At 36.9% G+C, this 12,998-nt stretch overlaps 1 protein-coding gene across 2 annotated transcripts in view; it reads right to left on the reverse strand.

The window, feature by feature from the left end:
* UPF2 (UPF2 regulator of nonsense mediated mRNA decay) overlaps positions 1-12,998 on the reverse strand; it is a 108,696-nt gene that overhangs the window by 19,190 nt on the left and 76,508 nt on the right. For both annotated transcript variants that reach the window (XM_032425622.1, XM_032425623.1), the window contains exons 16-18: positions 8,151-8,290; positions 3,840-3,944; positions 3,435-3,533 (exon numbers count right to left, since the gene is read on the reverse strand). In XM_032425622.1, the coding sequence (XP_032281513.1) occupies positions 3,435-3,533; positions 3,840-3,944; positions 8,151-8,290 (344 nt within the window). The remainder of the gene's footprint in view (positions 1-3,434; positions 3,534-3,839; positions 3,945-8,150; positions 8,291-12,998) is intronic.

The raw sequence follows: 12,998 nt of genomic DNA on the forward strand, positions 1-12,998 counted from the left end.
CAAAAATATATCAGACAATGTGTCCATACCAACCCCTTCCTCTACCCCCCTCCACCCACTCCAAGATGCAAAACCCAGTATCAATGGGGCATGTTCTTCCAGATTTTTCTTGAAAATACTAATATAAACATATAAATAAAAGGTGTAACTTTGCATATTGTTCTATACTATACACGTTTTTCTTCTTTTTGATTCCACGCCATGGGCATCTTTCTGAATATATACAGAGCTAATTATATGGCTATGCCCTTATTTATATAATTGGTCCTCTATTGATAGTCTAGACTTTTTTTTTTTTAAGATTTTATTTATTTGAGAGAGAGAGAGAGAGAGATCGTGCGCACAAGCTGGGCGAGAGGCAGAGGGAGAGGGAGAAGCAGACTCCCAGCTGAGCAGGGAGCCCAACCTACTGATACAAGGCTTGATACCAGAACCCTGGGGTCATGACCTGAGCCAAAGGCAGACACTTAACCAACTGAGCCACCCAGGCTATCTTTTGATTATCAGTGAGCTTTAGCATGATTTCACTTGTTTTTTCAACCAACAAAAAAACCCCGGGTCATTTATTTTTTTCTCATTGGCTTGCAGGATCTGTTGTTATAGTACAACTATTAACCCTGCATTGTATAAACCATATATATATATATATTTTAATTTTATATTACATATATACATATATATGCCCTCCCCTCCCCCCGGTTTGTCATTTCTTATGGCACTCTGTGATGGAAAGCAGAACAGCAAGGTGGCTGAGAACAGACTGTACCATTTACTAGGCTTACGGCCTTAACCGTGGCTTTAACTGAAACACGGCACTAACAGTATCTGACGGCAAGGTATGAAGAATAAACATGGAGTCTTAATGCAGTACTCAACAGTCTGAACAATTTTTAAGATTTCTGATAAATTTGCAATTAATTCTGGTGTGGAAATAAAACAGAAATTCAGCTTTATTTTTTACTGACCATTCATTGAATAATCCATTTTCCCTCAACTGATTTACAATATTATCTTTACAGTGTTACTAAATTGCCAGGTTTTAGGTCTATTTGGGACTCTCTTACTTCATTAATCTATTTACTGCTGTGTCAATCTATTACCGCGTGTTTAAAATGTTTTCTTTTCTTTTTTTTTTTTTTAAAGATTTTATTTATTTATTTGACAGAGAGATAGACAGAAGAGCACAAGCAGAGGGAGTGGCAGAGGGAGAGGGAGAAGCAGGCTCTGCACTGAGCAGGGAACCCGATGCGGGACTCGATCCCAGGACCCTGAGATCATGACCTGAGCCGAAGGCAGACGCTTAACCATCTGAGCCGCCCAGGCGCCCCTAAAATGTTTTATTTTCTTATAGAGTATCTCATCCCCCACTTTCCAAAAGTTTCCTATTTTGTTTATTCTTACAGATACTTTTAAGAATAATTTTGTTAAATCTTAAAAAAAAACAAGCCCTTTCTCTCTCTCAAATAAATAAAATCTTAAAAAAAACCTTTCTGCATCCATCTCCCTGTTCTTCTCCAACTACCCCCACCCCCAATCCCTCATTCCTGTCCCCTGCCAATCTTCCGGTGGGACAGAATTATGACTACACAAAATCTAAGGACCTGATTTATGGAGAATCAATATCTTTTATGCTACTGGGTCTTCCTGTGACAACTTTATCAAAAGAAAGAAACTCCTTATGGCTGTTTGCTTTGGGTATCTGACGGTGTTTGAAAATTAGTGCCTGGATATAGGATTAAGTTTTCTTAAGTGGAGTGGTTGTTAGAGCATACGTAAAGATGTAGCAATAAATGAGCCATCCACGTATAAAGTTTGGAGAGAGGGGGTGCTTGGATGGCTCAGTCAGTTAAGTGTCTGCTTCTCCCTCTGCCTCTCCCCCTGCTCGTGCTCTCTCTCTCTGTCTCTCATATGAATAAATAAAAATCTTTTTTTTTTTAAAGAAATAAACTGTTTATTATCTGTTTCTTTAAAGGCAGTATGATTATCTTATTTGATGACTTATGCTCCTAAATGACATGAATTTAAGACTTCATAATATTTCTAGATATATGAAGAAACTTTAATATACGTGGGAAGATGCAAATTGGCCTAACATACCTATGACACTAATTTGTACTTTATCATAGTTTTTGGCCTTGGTGACATCCATGAAAGTAAAATCCAGTATTTCTTCCCTAAAGGATTACTCCACCAGCACAGAAAGACTACAATAACCTTACATCTTAAAAATAATCCTCTTCGGGGGGCCTGGGTGGCTCATTTGTTAAGCGTCTGCCTTCGGCTCGGGTCATGATCCCAGGGTCTTGGGATCAAGTCCTACATCGGGCTCCCTGCTCAGCGGAAAGCCTGCTTCTCCCTCTCCCTCTGCCCCTGCTTGCGTTCCCTCTCTTGCTGTGTCTCTGTCAAAAAATAAATAAAATCTTAAAAAAAATAAAAATAAAAATAACCCTCCTCTTTTACCTCTAGTCACCTCTCCATTTCTCCCCCCTTTCTAGTAAAACTCAAGAGTCACTTGTCTCTCTATCTAGTATTTTCACTTCCTCCCTTCCCATTTTCCAATGAGCCTACAGCATGGGGCCCTCATACCCTATCTCAAAAGAAGCACTCTCCTCAAGTTACTAACAAGTTTAACAACAACCATAGAGAGGGTAGAAGTAAAGAGTCCACAGGATGTGACCTCTGATTACAGAAAAACATAATTAATCTAAATTGGGAAGACTGAGCTTTTTATAAAATCCAGTGTATTAATGTCAAGAATATATTAAACATTTCTTTAAACATCAAATGACCAATATTCCTCTAAATATTTACAAACAAGTTATTCAAATTTTATTTTTTTATTTTTACTTTTTTAAAGATTTTATTTATTTGTCAGAGAGAGAGAGAGATAGACAGAGAGCACAGGCAGGGGGAGCAACAGGCAGAGAGGGAGAAGCAGGCTTTCCGCTGAGCAGGGAGCCCGATGCGGGACTTGATCCCAGGCCCCTGGGATCATGACCTGAGCCAAAGGCAGACGCCCAACCGACTGAGCCACCCAGGCATCCCAGTCATTCAAATTTTAAATCAAACTTAAGAATTTGGTATATTAAATTTCCCCAAATATTTATCGTTGGCAAAGTTTGAATCCTAAACAAACTATAAGTAAAAAGGTCTTAGAAACAGAGATAGGACTTCAGAGACAAAAGGCAGAGACCGGTACAATGAAATTACCCTGTTCTAAGTCTTATATTTACTACATTTTTTCCCAGCGTATCTCAAAGAAATGTTCAAATCAGGATCTGGGATGTAAGAAGTACTGGCAACTGCAAGCTGTACACACAGGAAAAAGCTGCTGCAGAGGCAAATGTTTAGATGTGGAGACCCTGGTGTCAACCAGAATGGAATGTGCTGCAGTATTCTGTAGTGAGAAGACACTCTGGAGGAACCGTTCATACCTGAAGATTTTCCAGCATCATTTTATCCAGAGCTTGAATGAAGTCCTCATCTTCCACACAAGGTACGTGCTTAAGTCCACCTCCCTTAATCATTACCTCCTTATTAAAACAAAACAAGAAACCAGACCAGAAATTTTAACTATCATGTTTTGGATGGCAGAGTCTTTTGTACTGATAACTTGGTTCAATGTAACTCAAGGAATGAGTGAGTAAAGTATGTAACATTATTACATGTTAAAAAGAAAGTGTTAATACAGTAAAGTACTTACATAGGAAAACAAACAAAATGAATTTCCAAAGGAATATTTTTCAAATAATCACAAGAAACACAACTTCAGTGGCTATAACTGAAATAATAATGAGAATGTGGAATGATTTCAAAAGCCAATTTTCAGCCATACATACAGTATTTTCTTCATCGGTTTCGTTCTCTTTATTGGAGTCTGTAAGGTAATCAGTATTCTCTTCCTCTTCCTCCTCACCTTCATCATCATCATTATCAGAACCCTCCTGAAATTATTTAACATTAGAAGATTAAAACATTTTGAAAAGGATCTCTATTTTATATGCCTTAAGATTTAAAAACTTCTATATAATTGTTCCTTATTCTCAAGTTCCAGCCTTTTACGCAGTCTGCCTACGACTCAGAGCAAAGTCAGCAGGCAGCATTAGTTAAAAACTAATGCACACCAGTAGCCAAAAACCCATCTCACTATCTTCCGCTGATCTAATAATACAAAGATCCTTTGTAGAAATTCTTCCTTGAATTGCACAAGGAATGAGCTTCCTGAACCTTTTGCAGATTTCTCCTATTCTGAGACTGAATTTTTCATAGTAGTTCTTTAATACCCATCTAACTCTGAAAGTCAATAAATAGTTCAAATTTAACATGGTTAGCAGTTGAAAGCAAGAACACTAAATTTATAAAGCACTACGTTGTATAAAGCACCTCAGCTTGGAAGGTGCACTCACATACTTCATTTTGTTTGCTCTACTGAATTCTGAAGAAGGCAGGATAAGCTTTCATGTCCCCATTTTTATACATGAAAAAAACAAGGCTTGAGTAAGTTAAGTGACTTGCTCAAGGACACACTGCTTATTAAGCAGAGGAGCTAGACATTCTGACCCCTGCACTTCTCCCCATCCTCTCCTGTCAATGTCCCCACCTCCTCTTCTTCTTTTTTTTTTTTTTTATTTATTCATGAGAGTCAGAGAGAGAGAGAGAAGCAGAGGCAGAGGGAGAAGCAGGCTCCCCGCCTAACAGGGAGCCCGATGCAGGACTCGATCCCAGGACCCCGGGATCATGACCTGAGCCGAAGGCAGACACTTAACCATCTGAGCCACCCAGGTGCCCTCCCACCTCCTCTTCTAACAGCCAGATTTTCAAACAGAAGACTGGAAATTTTTTTTCAAGGTGATTTTTTCAAAAGGGCACACACACAAAAAAGACACAGTTGTACCCCATCTGTGTATTCTTCCATTTCCAACAACACAATTCATTCTTACTTAGATCTGTAGGTTTAAAAAAAGACTACACTAAATCCAGCTTCTCACTGTGCTAAGAGAAACAATGTGAATGAGAAATAATTCCTAAGAGAAAATGAATTATTTAAATTTGTTACAACTTTTTTAGTATACATAACAATTAATTCCAAAAATCCAAATAGTGTATTATAATTTACTATACAGAGAGAGATTTTTAGCATTTCTAAAGTGGAAATATTCTGGGATGTAAGAAATGCATTTACTTTTTTCAAATGTATTATCTTTTTTTTTTTTTTTACTTGAGAGAAAGTGAGAGAGAGAGAGAGAACACGAGCTGAGAGGAAGGGAGGGCCCGAGAAAGAGGGAGAAGCAGGCTCTCTGCTGAGCAGGGAGCCTGACGTGAAGCTCGATCCCAGGACCCGGGATCATGACCTCAGCCAAAGGCAGATGTTTAACCAACTGAGCCACCCAGGCGCCCCGAGATGTATTAGCTTTTTTATAAACATAAGTCTACAATTCAAAATCAAATTTGCAAGAGATGCTCTTAAATTTGCTTGAAAAAATTAATCATTTCTTACCACTTAAAAAATACTTCCTATTCGAGCAAGGCCAAAAATGAACTATTGGGACTTCATCAAGATAAAAAGCTTTTGCACAGCAAAGGAAACAGTCAACAAAACCAAAAGACAACCGACAGAATGGGAGAAGATATTCGCAAATGGCATACCAGATAAAGGGCTAGTATCCAAAATCTATAAAGAACTTATCAAACTCAACACCCAAAGAACAAATAATCCAATCAAGAAATGAGCAGAAGACACGAACAGACATTTTTCCGAAGAAGACATCCAAATAGCCAACAGACACATGAAAAAAATGCTCAACATCACTCAGCATCAGGGAAATCCAAATCAAAACCTCAATGAGATACCAACTCACACCAGTCAGAATGGCTAAAATTAACAAGTCAGGAAATGACAGATGTTGGCGGGGATGTGGAGAAAGGGGAACCCTCCTACACTGTTGGTGGGAATGCAAGCTGATGAAGCCACTCTGGAAAACAGTATGGAGGTTCCTCAAAAAGTTGAAAATAGAGTTACCCTACGATCCAGCAATTGCACTACTGGGTATTTACCCCAAAGATACAAATGTAGGGATCTGAACGGGTACGTGCACCCCGATGTTTACAGCAGCAATGTCCACAATAGCCAAACTATGGAAAGAGTCAAGATGTCCATCAACAGATGAATGGATAGAGAAGATGTGGTGTGTGTGTGTGTGTGTGTGTATATATATATATATATATACACACACACACCCATATACATACAATGGAATATTATGCAGCCATCAAAAAACACGAAATCTTGCCATTTGCAACGACGTGGATGGAACTGGAGTGTTATGCTGAGCGAGATAAGTCAATCAGAGAAAGACAAGTATCATATGACCTCACTGATATGAGGAATTCTTAATCTCAGGAAACAAACTGAGGGTTGCTGGAGTGGGGGGGGTGGGAGGGATGGGGTGGCTGGGTGACAGACATTGGGGAGGGTATGTGCTATTGTGAGCACTGTGATTGTGTAAGTCTGATGAATCACAGACCTGTACCTCTGAAACACATAATACATTACATGTTTAAAAAAAAAAAAAAAAAAGAAGGGAAAAATGAAGGGGGGGAATCAGAGGGGGAGACGAACCATGAGAGACTATGGACTCTGAGAAACAAACTGAGGGTTTTAGAGGGGAGGGGGGTGGGGGATGGGTTAGCATGGTGATGGGTATTAAAGAGGGAACATACCGAATGGAGCACTGGGTGTTATATGCAAACAATGAATCATGGAACACTACATCAAAAACTAATGATGTAATGTATGGTGACTAACATAACATAATAAAATAAAATTAAAAAAAAAAAACAACTTCCTATTCAAAAATTAAGCTAAACTAAGTTAAACTGCATTAACTTTTTCTCTTTACCCTTTATTTTCATATTACTCAGGCAAAATAAAATGGATTAACTTTTGAAATTGAAATGCTGAACAAGAATTCCACTATCCTAATCCCTATTATACATAATAATCTGTGGGATCTGGAAGTGAACGGACCACAAAAACTGGCTAAGGAAAGCAGGAGGGGCAGCAATACACAGGTCACACTGTCTGAGTTCAAATACTGGCTCAGCACTTACTACTATGAGATCTTGGGCAAACTAAACTACCCGTGCCTTATTTTCTCACCTATGAGAAATGGTTATGTAAATATTATTACTACTATAATGATAAATCTTGTACTTACTGTTAAAATATATAAATGCTACACTACAGAAAATTAGAATTTTAGCAGAACACTTACTTAATCTTTAAAGTTATCTTTAATTTACATAGCTGATATCCAGGAGGAAATATCATGGTTGTTAGGTGCTAGGAATAACTTTGAAAGGCCATATGGAACCAAGGACCAAGTTGAGGACCAAGACGAAAACAAAGAGCACAATTTTCTGAAGAGTGAACTAACTCTAGCCCTTTTCTTTCTCAGCTGAAGTTGTAGAATATCTCACACTGCTCTTATTAATCAACTATCTTCTCTCTTTAAAATGTTCTCCCTATGCTTGGAGAGCAGCCATGGGAAAGGGTGGTCTTGAGAGGGAGGAGGAGCAAACTCCTCCAACTTCATTTATTAAACCACATCTTTCACTTCTCCTCCTGGACAAATGAACATTGTGTTTTTCTACTTAGCAAACACATGCATATCATGTATGATATTCACAACTACGATTGGAAAAGTAAGCAATGGTTAAAAATGATACAACTTTAAAGTTATAGAAGTTCACTTTTGAAAAAGAGGAAATACATCCTAACTCTTCAGATGAGAAATACAGAAAAATGAGTCACTTTTCAATGACACATTTACTAAGGATGTTTAAATTATTAGATTCTGTTTATCTAATTAGTGCAGCAGCAAAATCTACTCTAAAAAAATGGTCCTAATAAAAAAATGTCCTATGATCTTCTGGTCAATACTATGATTTTCTTACTTAAAAAAAAACAAAAAAACAAAAAAAAACACCTTAATTCCATGGGTTTTCCAACAGACATATACTGCTAGTTACAGTTCCTATAATAAAACTAAGGAGGAGATCTTATTTTATACATTAAAGAAAATCTTGGCTCAAATAATCAAGATATTCTTGTACAAATGTACCTATTGGCTATAAACAAAAGTCATCACCTCTTCTTCTGGTTCATTTACTTCACTTTCATTTCCAGATTGTTCTTCTGTTTCAGCTCCTCCTTCTTCTTCTTCTTCATCCTCTTCAAGGTTTTCTCCTTCTGTCATAGAATCTTTTGAGTCTTTGTCATTTACTAGGCCTTGAAATGAGGAGAAAGTGGAAAAAAACATAAAAAGGAGTAAATTTTCAATATTATACCACTTAATTTAGAAGTATGTATTTTTTTTTTTAAGATTTTATTTATTTGACAGAGACACAGCGACAGAGGGAACACAAGCAGGGGGAGTGGGAGAGGGAGAAGCAGGTTTCCTGCTGAGCAGGGAGCCCGATGTGGGGCTCAATCCCAGGACCCTGGGATCATGACCCGAGCCGAAGGCAGACGCTTAACGACGGAGCCACCCAGGCGCCCCTAGAAGTATGTATTAAGTGAGAAAATTCAACAGCCATTTTCTCAGAATAGAATAAGAATACAATTTAAAATTATTTGAGAAACATTTCACAAACTAAAGAGACCTTCATTTCAACAAAAAAGCAATGACACATTATATATATATATATATATATATGTATATGTGTGTATATATAAACATATGTATTTTTTTTTTCTTTCACCTTCTGTTTATCTCCATCTCAGATGAACACGAACAAAACGTACCAGCATATAAAATGCAGCCTCAACCATGTAAGATGCAGCCTCGGTCACACTTTTTATCAAATGACATTTTAGAATTTCTCCAACATCAAAGATATAAAATTATGTCGCCTTCATGGAGAAATCACATTTGGCTATCAATCTGAGTGTCTGTACATTAAGACTAAAGGAAGGAGGCAAAGTTGTGTCACCAAAGGGCTTAATTTTTTTCTTCAGTATCATCCTCCTCAGGGAACTCCCTGGCTTGAATTTGCTTCCACCTCCCATGTTCATCTACACCTCCCTACCTAGTCAATTCCTCTTAATTAACATTTGAATTCCAAACCACTCGCTCTACTTTTAAAGATGCCTCGTCTGACTTGACTTTCCCCTGCTCTCTCCTGAGCCTTCTCCTATAGCTTGGGCCTCTTCTCTGTCACAAAGCATACTATCTTGGAATCCTGCTCATCTGATACTCTTCTCAATAGAGAATATCCTTCAATGTACACTTTCAAATCCTTCCTATAAATTCTCTGAGTTCAGTCTAAATTTTACTTCCTGCATAAACACAATGAATATCTGAATCTATTACTCTTCCTACTTGCTCCTAAAGCAGTTGGAGAATTTCTCATAGCACTTTACATTTAAGGATACACCATGTAATGTTTTTTTCCTAATGATTTCATAAACGTTACATCAAATTATAAGGCCCTTGAAGACAAAGAACTTGTTTTATATATTCATAACTTATCAGAGGCCACACATTGATAAATACACAGTAGGTGTTTAGTAAATACTTGTTTATTCAGACTCTTAGATGATTAGAGCAGAAAGAAACTTTAGCAAGCATGTAATGATTTAACTCTTTCGTTTTATGAGGAATACTGAAGCCCAGAGAATTTGAATAATTTAACCAATAAGAGTAAAAAATTATTCCAGTGTCTTAAGTTTAAGAAATTAACCAAGAACTGACAAAAATATGAAAGTACAGAGTGATTAAAGTAGGTACACTGAAGTTTGAAAATAAAAAAAAATTAAGAAAAGTTAGAAAATGCTCAGAGAAAGCAAAATTAATGCTGAGAAAAGAAGTTGGTGTTTCAGAATGAGAATCCATTAACTTAAAATTTCTCACTTACTAGTTTTCAGATGCAAATATAGATTTTATACATATACATTTTATTTACTTATTTATTTATAGGGACTTTAAGAAGCAGAATACTGGACTATTATTTAAGTTATCAAGGGCAAAAAAATATAGTCACAACTGTCTAAATCTTACATTCTGAGTAAAAATATCACAGTGCTGATAAACTCACACAGCATGAACTATCCTTACACCTTTGTTCTATCCACTTAAACATGCATAGTGGGAAGAACTATAATGTATAAGTTGCTTTGTTTTGATAGTCATACTTCTAATTTGTAAGGAAAATACATACTATTTCTAGCACACTTTCATTTGCATTGCAGGTTACTTTCAAAAGCAATTTATAAATATATTTTGCATTTGCTAAACAGTACAATAACTATCCAGCTGTTGATCCCTAGGACACTTTCAATCTAAAATAAACAACGGAGATAAAAATGTACACCCACAGGACATAGGGTTAACAAAATACAAACAACAAAATGCTGCTTGGTGCCCCAGTTCTCCTACTCATAACAGAAATAGTAATAATTGTAATACTTCCTTTCAGACTGCTTTAAATTATATTTTTCTGCTTACTCGACATGTTAAGCATTTCCTCTCATACTTAATATGTCAGAGAGAGCACAGTCTTTGAATTCTGGCTTGACAGGTTAGCCCAGTGTTTTGATTTGCCAAATAGGACTAACATTACCTTCCTGTGTCATTCTGGCATCAGACAGTACTCAATAAAAACACCAATTCTCCCCCCGCCCTCCCTTATGTGATTATGTCATGTTCATTTATCTATTAGGGTATTCTATTTTATTACCAATTTGCCTGTGCTCTTTATGTAAGTGAAACTAACCTGGCATGGAAGCTATTTTCACTTTAATTTTATTTTTCTAGCATATAAAAGCTTTACAAGCCCAAATCTGTTGCCATGTATATGATTTCTTCTACTGTTTTAGAATTTGGGAAAATTAACACCTCTCCAAATATTTGAAAATCAGATCTATTTTTAAAAATAAATTTTTTTTTAGATTTTATTTGTCAGAGAGCGAAAGAGGAGAGAGCGCGCACACAAGCAGGGGGAGCGGCAGAGGGAGAGGGAGAGGGAGAAGCAGGCTCCCCGCCGAGCAAGGAGCCTGATGCGGAACTCGATCCCAGGACCCTGGGATCATGACCTGAGTCAAAGGCAAACGCTTAACTGATCCACCCAGGCATCCCTAAAAATAAATACTTAACTCCTGAATCCATCTGGAGTTTGAGAAGATGTGGCTCTATATCAATTTTCCTCCAAAATGCTGACCTATTGCCCTTATCCTATTTTTAAGATTCCTAGTTCATTACAGATAAATTATTTTGTATTTAATTGGGGGTGCTTCTAGGCCTTTTATTCTGTTCTACTGATTTTATTTCTAATTCGTGAAGTATACCGTTGGCTTTATAATTTATTCATGTGGTTTCTTTTCTTTTTCACTTCTGTTTCCCTCATTTCTGTTCCTTATACTACAATACAATCTAGAAGTTCCAAACCAGATTATATTGCCTATAACCATTTTGGTTTTGTTCTTAAATTTAAAGAGAATGTCTTAGCCAGTAATTCTATGTCTGTACTGAGAAAACCAAGATACACACAAATATCACACAAAAATGTTACTTATAGTAACGTAAAACTGGAAATAACCTAAGTGTCAAACAATAGGATTAAAAAAATTATGGCACATTCATACAAAGGAATACAGCCAATTAAGAATTAGAAAAATATTTCATGTCAGGAAGAAATTTCATAATATATTAGGTAGAAAAAAATCCAGTTATAAAACTGCAAACATGTGAAAAAATTTTAAAAGAACAGAATATATACCAAAAAATGTTAACACATGATTATTCTTATGTATGGAATGGGACTTTTGTTTTCTTGGTATTTTTCACAATTTCTGCCATAAACAAGTATTACTTTTTTTTTTTTTTAAGATATATTTATTTTACAGAGAGAGAGAGTGAGGGGAGGGGCAGAGGGAGAGAGAGAATCCTCAAGCAGACTCCATGCTGAGCGCAGAGCCTGACATGCGGCTCGATCCCACAACCCTGAGATCATGACCTGAGCCGAGATCAAGTTGGCCGTTTAAAAAACCGAGCCACCAGGCGCTCCAAACAAGTACTACTTTTAATAATATTAAAATGACTTTCAAAATACAAAGGAACTTTGTAGTGCTTTCTCATTAACTATTATGTTAGCATTGGGCTGTTATAAAGTTAAAATAATATGAATTTACAAAGTGCTTGAAAACAAAAAAACTACCAAAGGCAAGATCCTGTATTATCTTATGGTTTATCAATAGGAAATAGATTTAATATAGATTCACTTATGTATATCTTCTTCCTGATATTTAGACTCTAAAACAGGAGGAAAGTGGGACAACTTGGGAGCATATTGATTCTAGTTGTCATCATCTTTAGAGTTTGATTCACAAATGGTGGCCTGTTTTTCCCTTCCCATATTCTAAACAAGAACAGACCCCCCCTCAAAAGAAGCCTGAGGTCCTTTAACTTAACCCTTTGCTCTATAAAGGATAAAGCACACCACACTCTGTACTGCTACCAAACTAGGTGTCAAACTAGTGTTACCCGTGCCCACTACACAGAGAGTACCATTTGTAAAAGTTTTTGGGAAACAAAGCTAAGACTTAACTATATCAAAGCACTTGAAGTAGGAGCACCTGCGTGGCTGTCGATTAAGCCTCTGCCTTCGGCTCAGGTCATGATCTCAGGGTCCTGGGATTGAGCCCCACATGGGGCTCCCTGCTCAGCGGGGAGTCTGCTTCTCCCTCTCCTCTGTCCTCCCCCACTTTCTCGTGCTCTCTCTAATAAAATCTTTAAAATAAAAAAAATTTTAAAAAGCATTTGAAGTAAATGAAATAATTAAGATAAATGAGTACTCTGCCTGAAATGATCATTTTATACAATTGGAAATCTGAAAAGGAAAAAAAAAAACCAGATAACTTGGGACAAAAGTTCAAAGAACACAGGGATCACATATGCCCCTCTGGGTGGAGTGGTAGAAAAGGGAATAGTTTCACAGTC

The sequence above is a fragment of the Phoca vitulina genome, unplaced genomic scaffold, assembly GCF_004348235.1.
Source record: "Phoca vitulina isolate PV1807 unplaced genomic scaffold, GSC_HSeal_1.0 scaffold33, whole genome shotgun sequence".
In the NCBI taxonomy this organism is placed as follows: domain Eukaryota; kingdom Metazoa; phylum Chordata; class Mammalia; order Carnivora; family Phocidae; genus Phoca; species Phoca vitulina.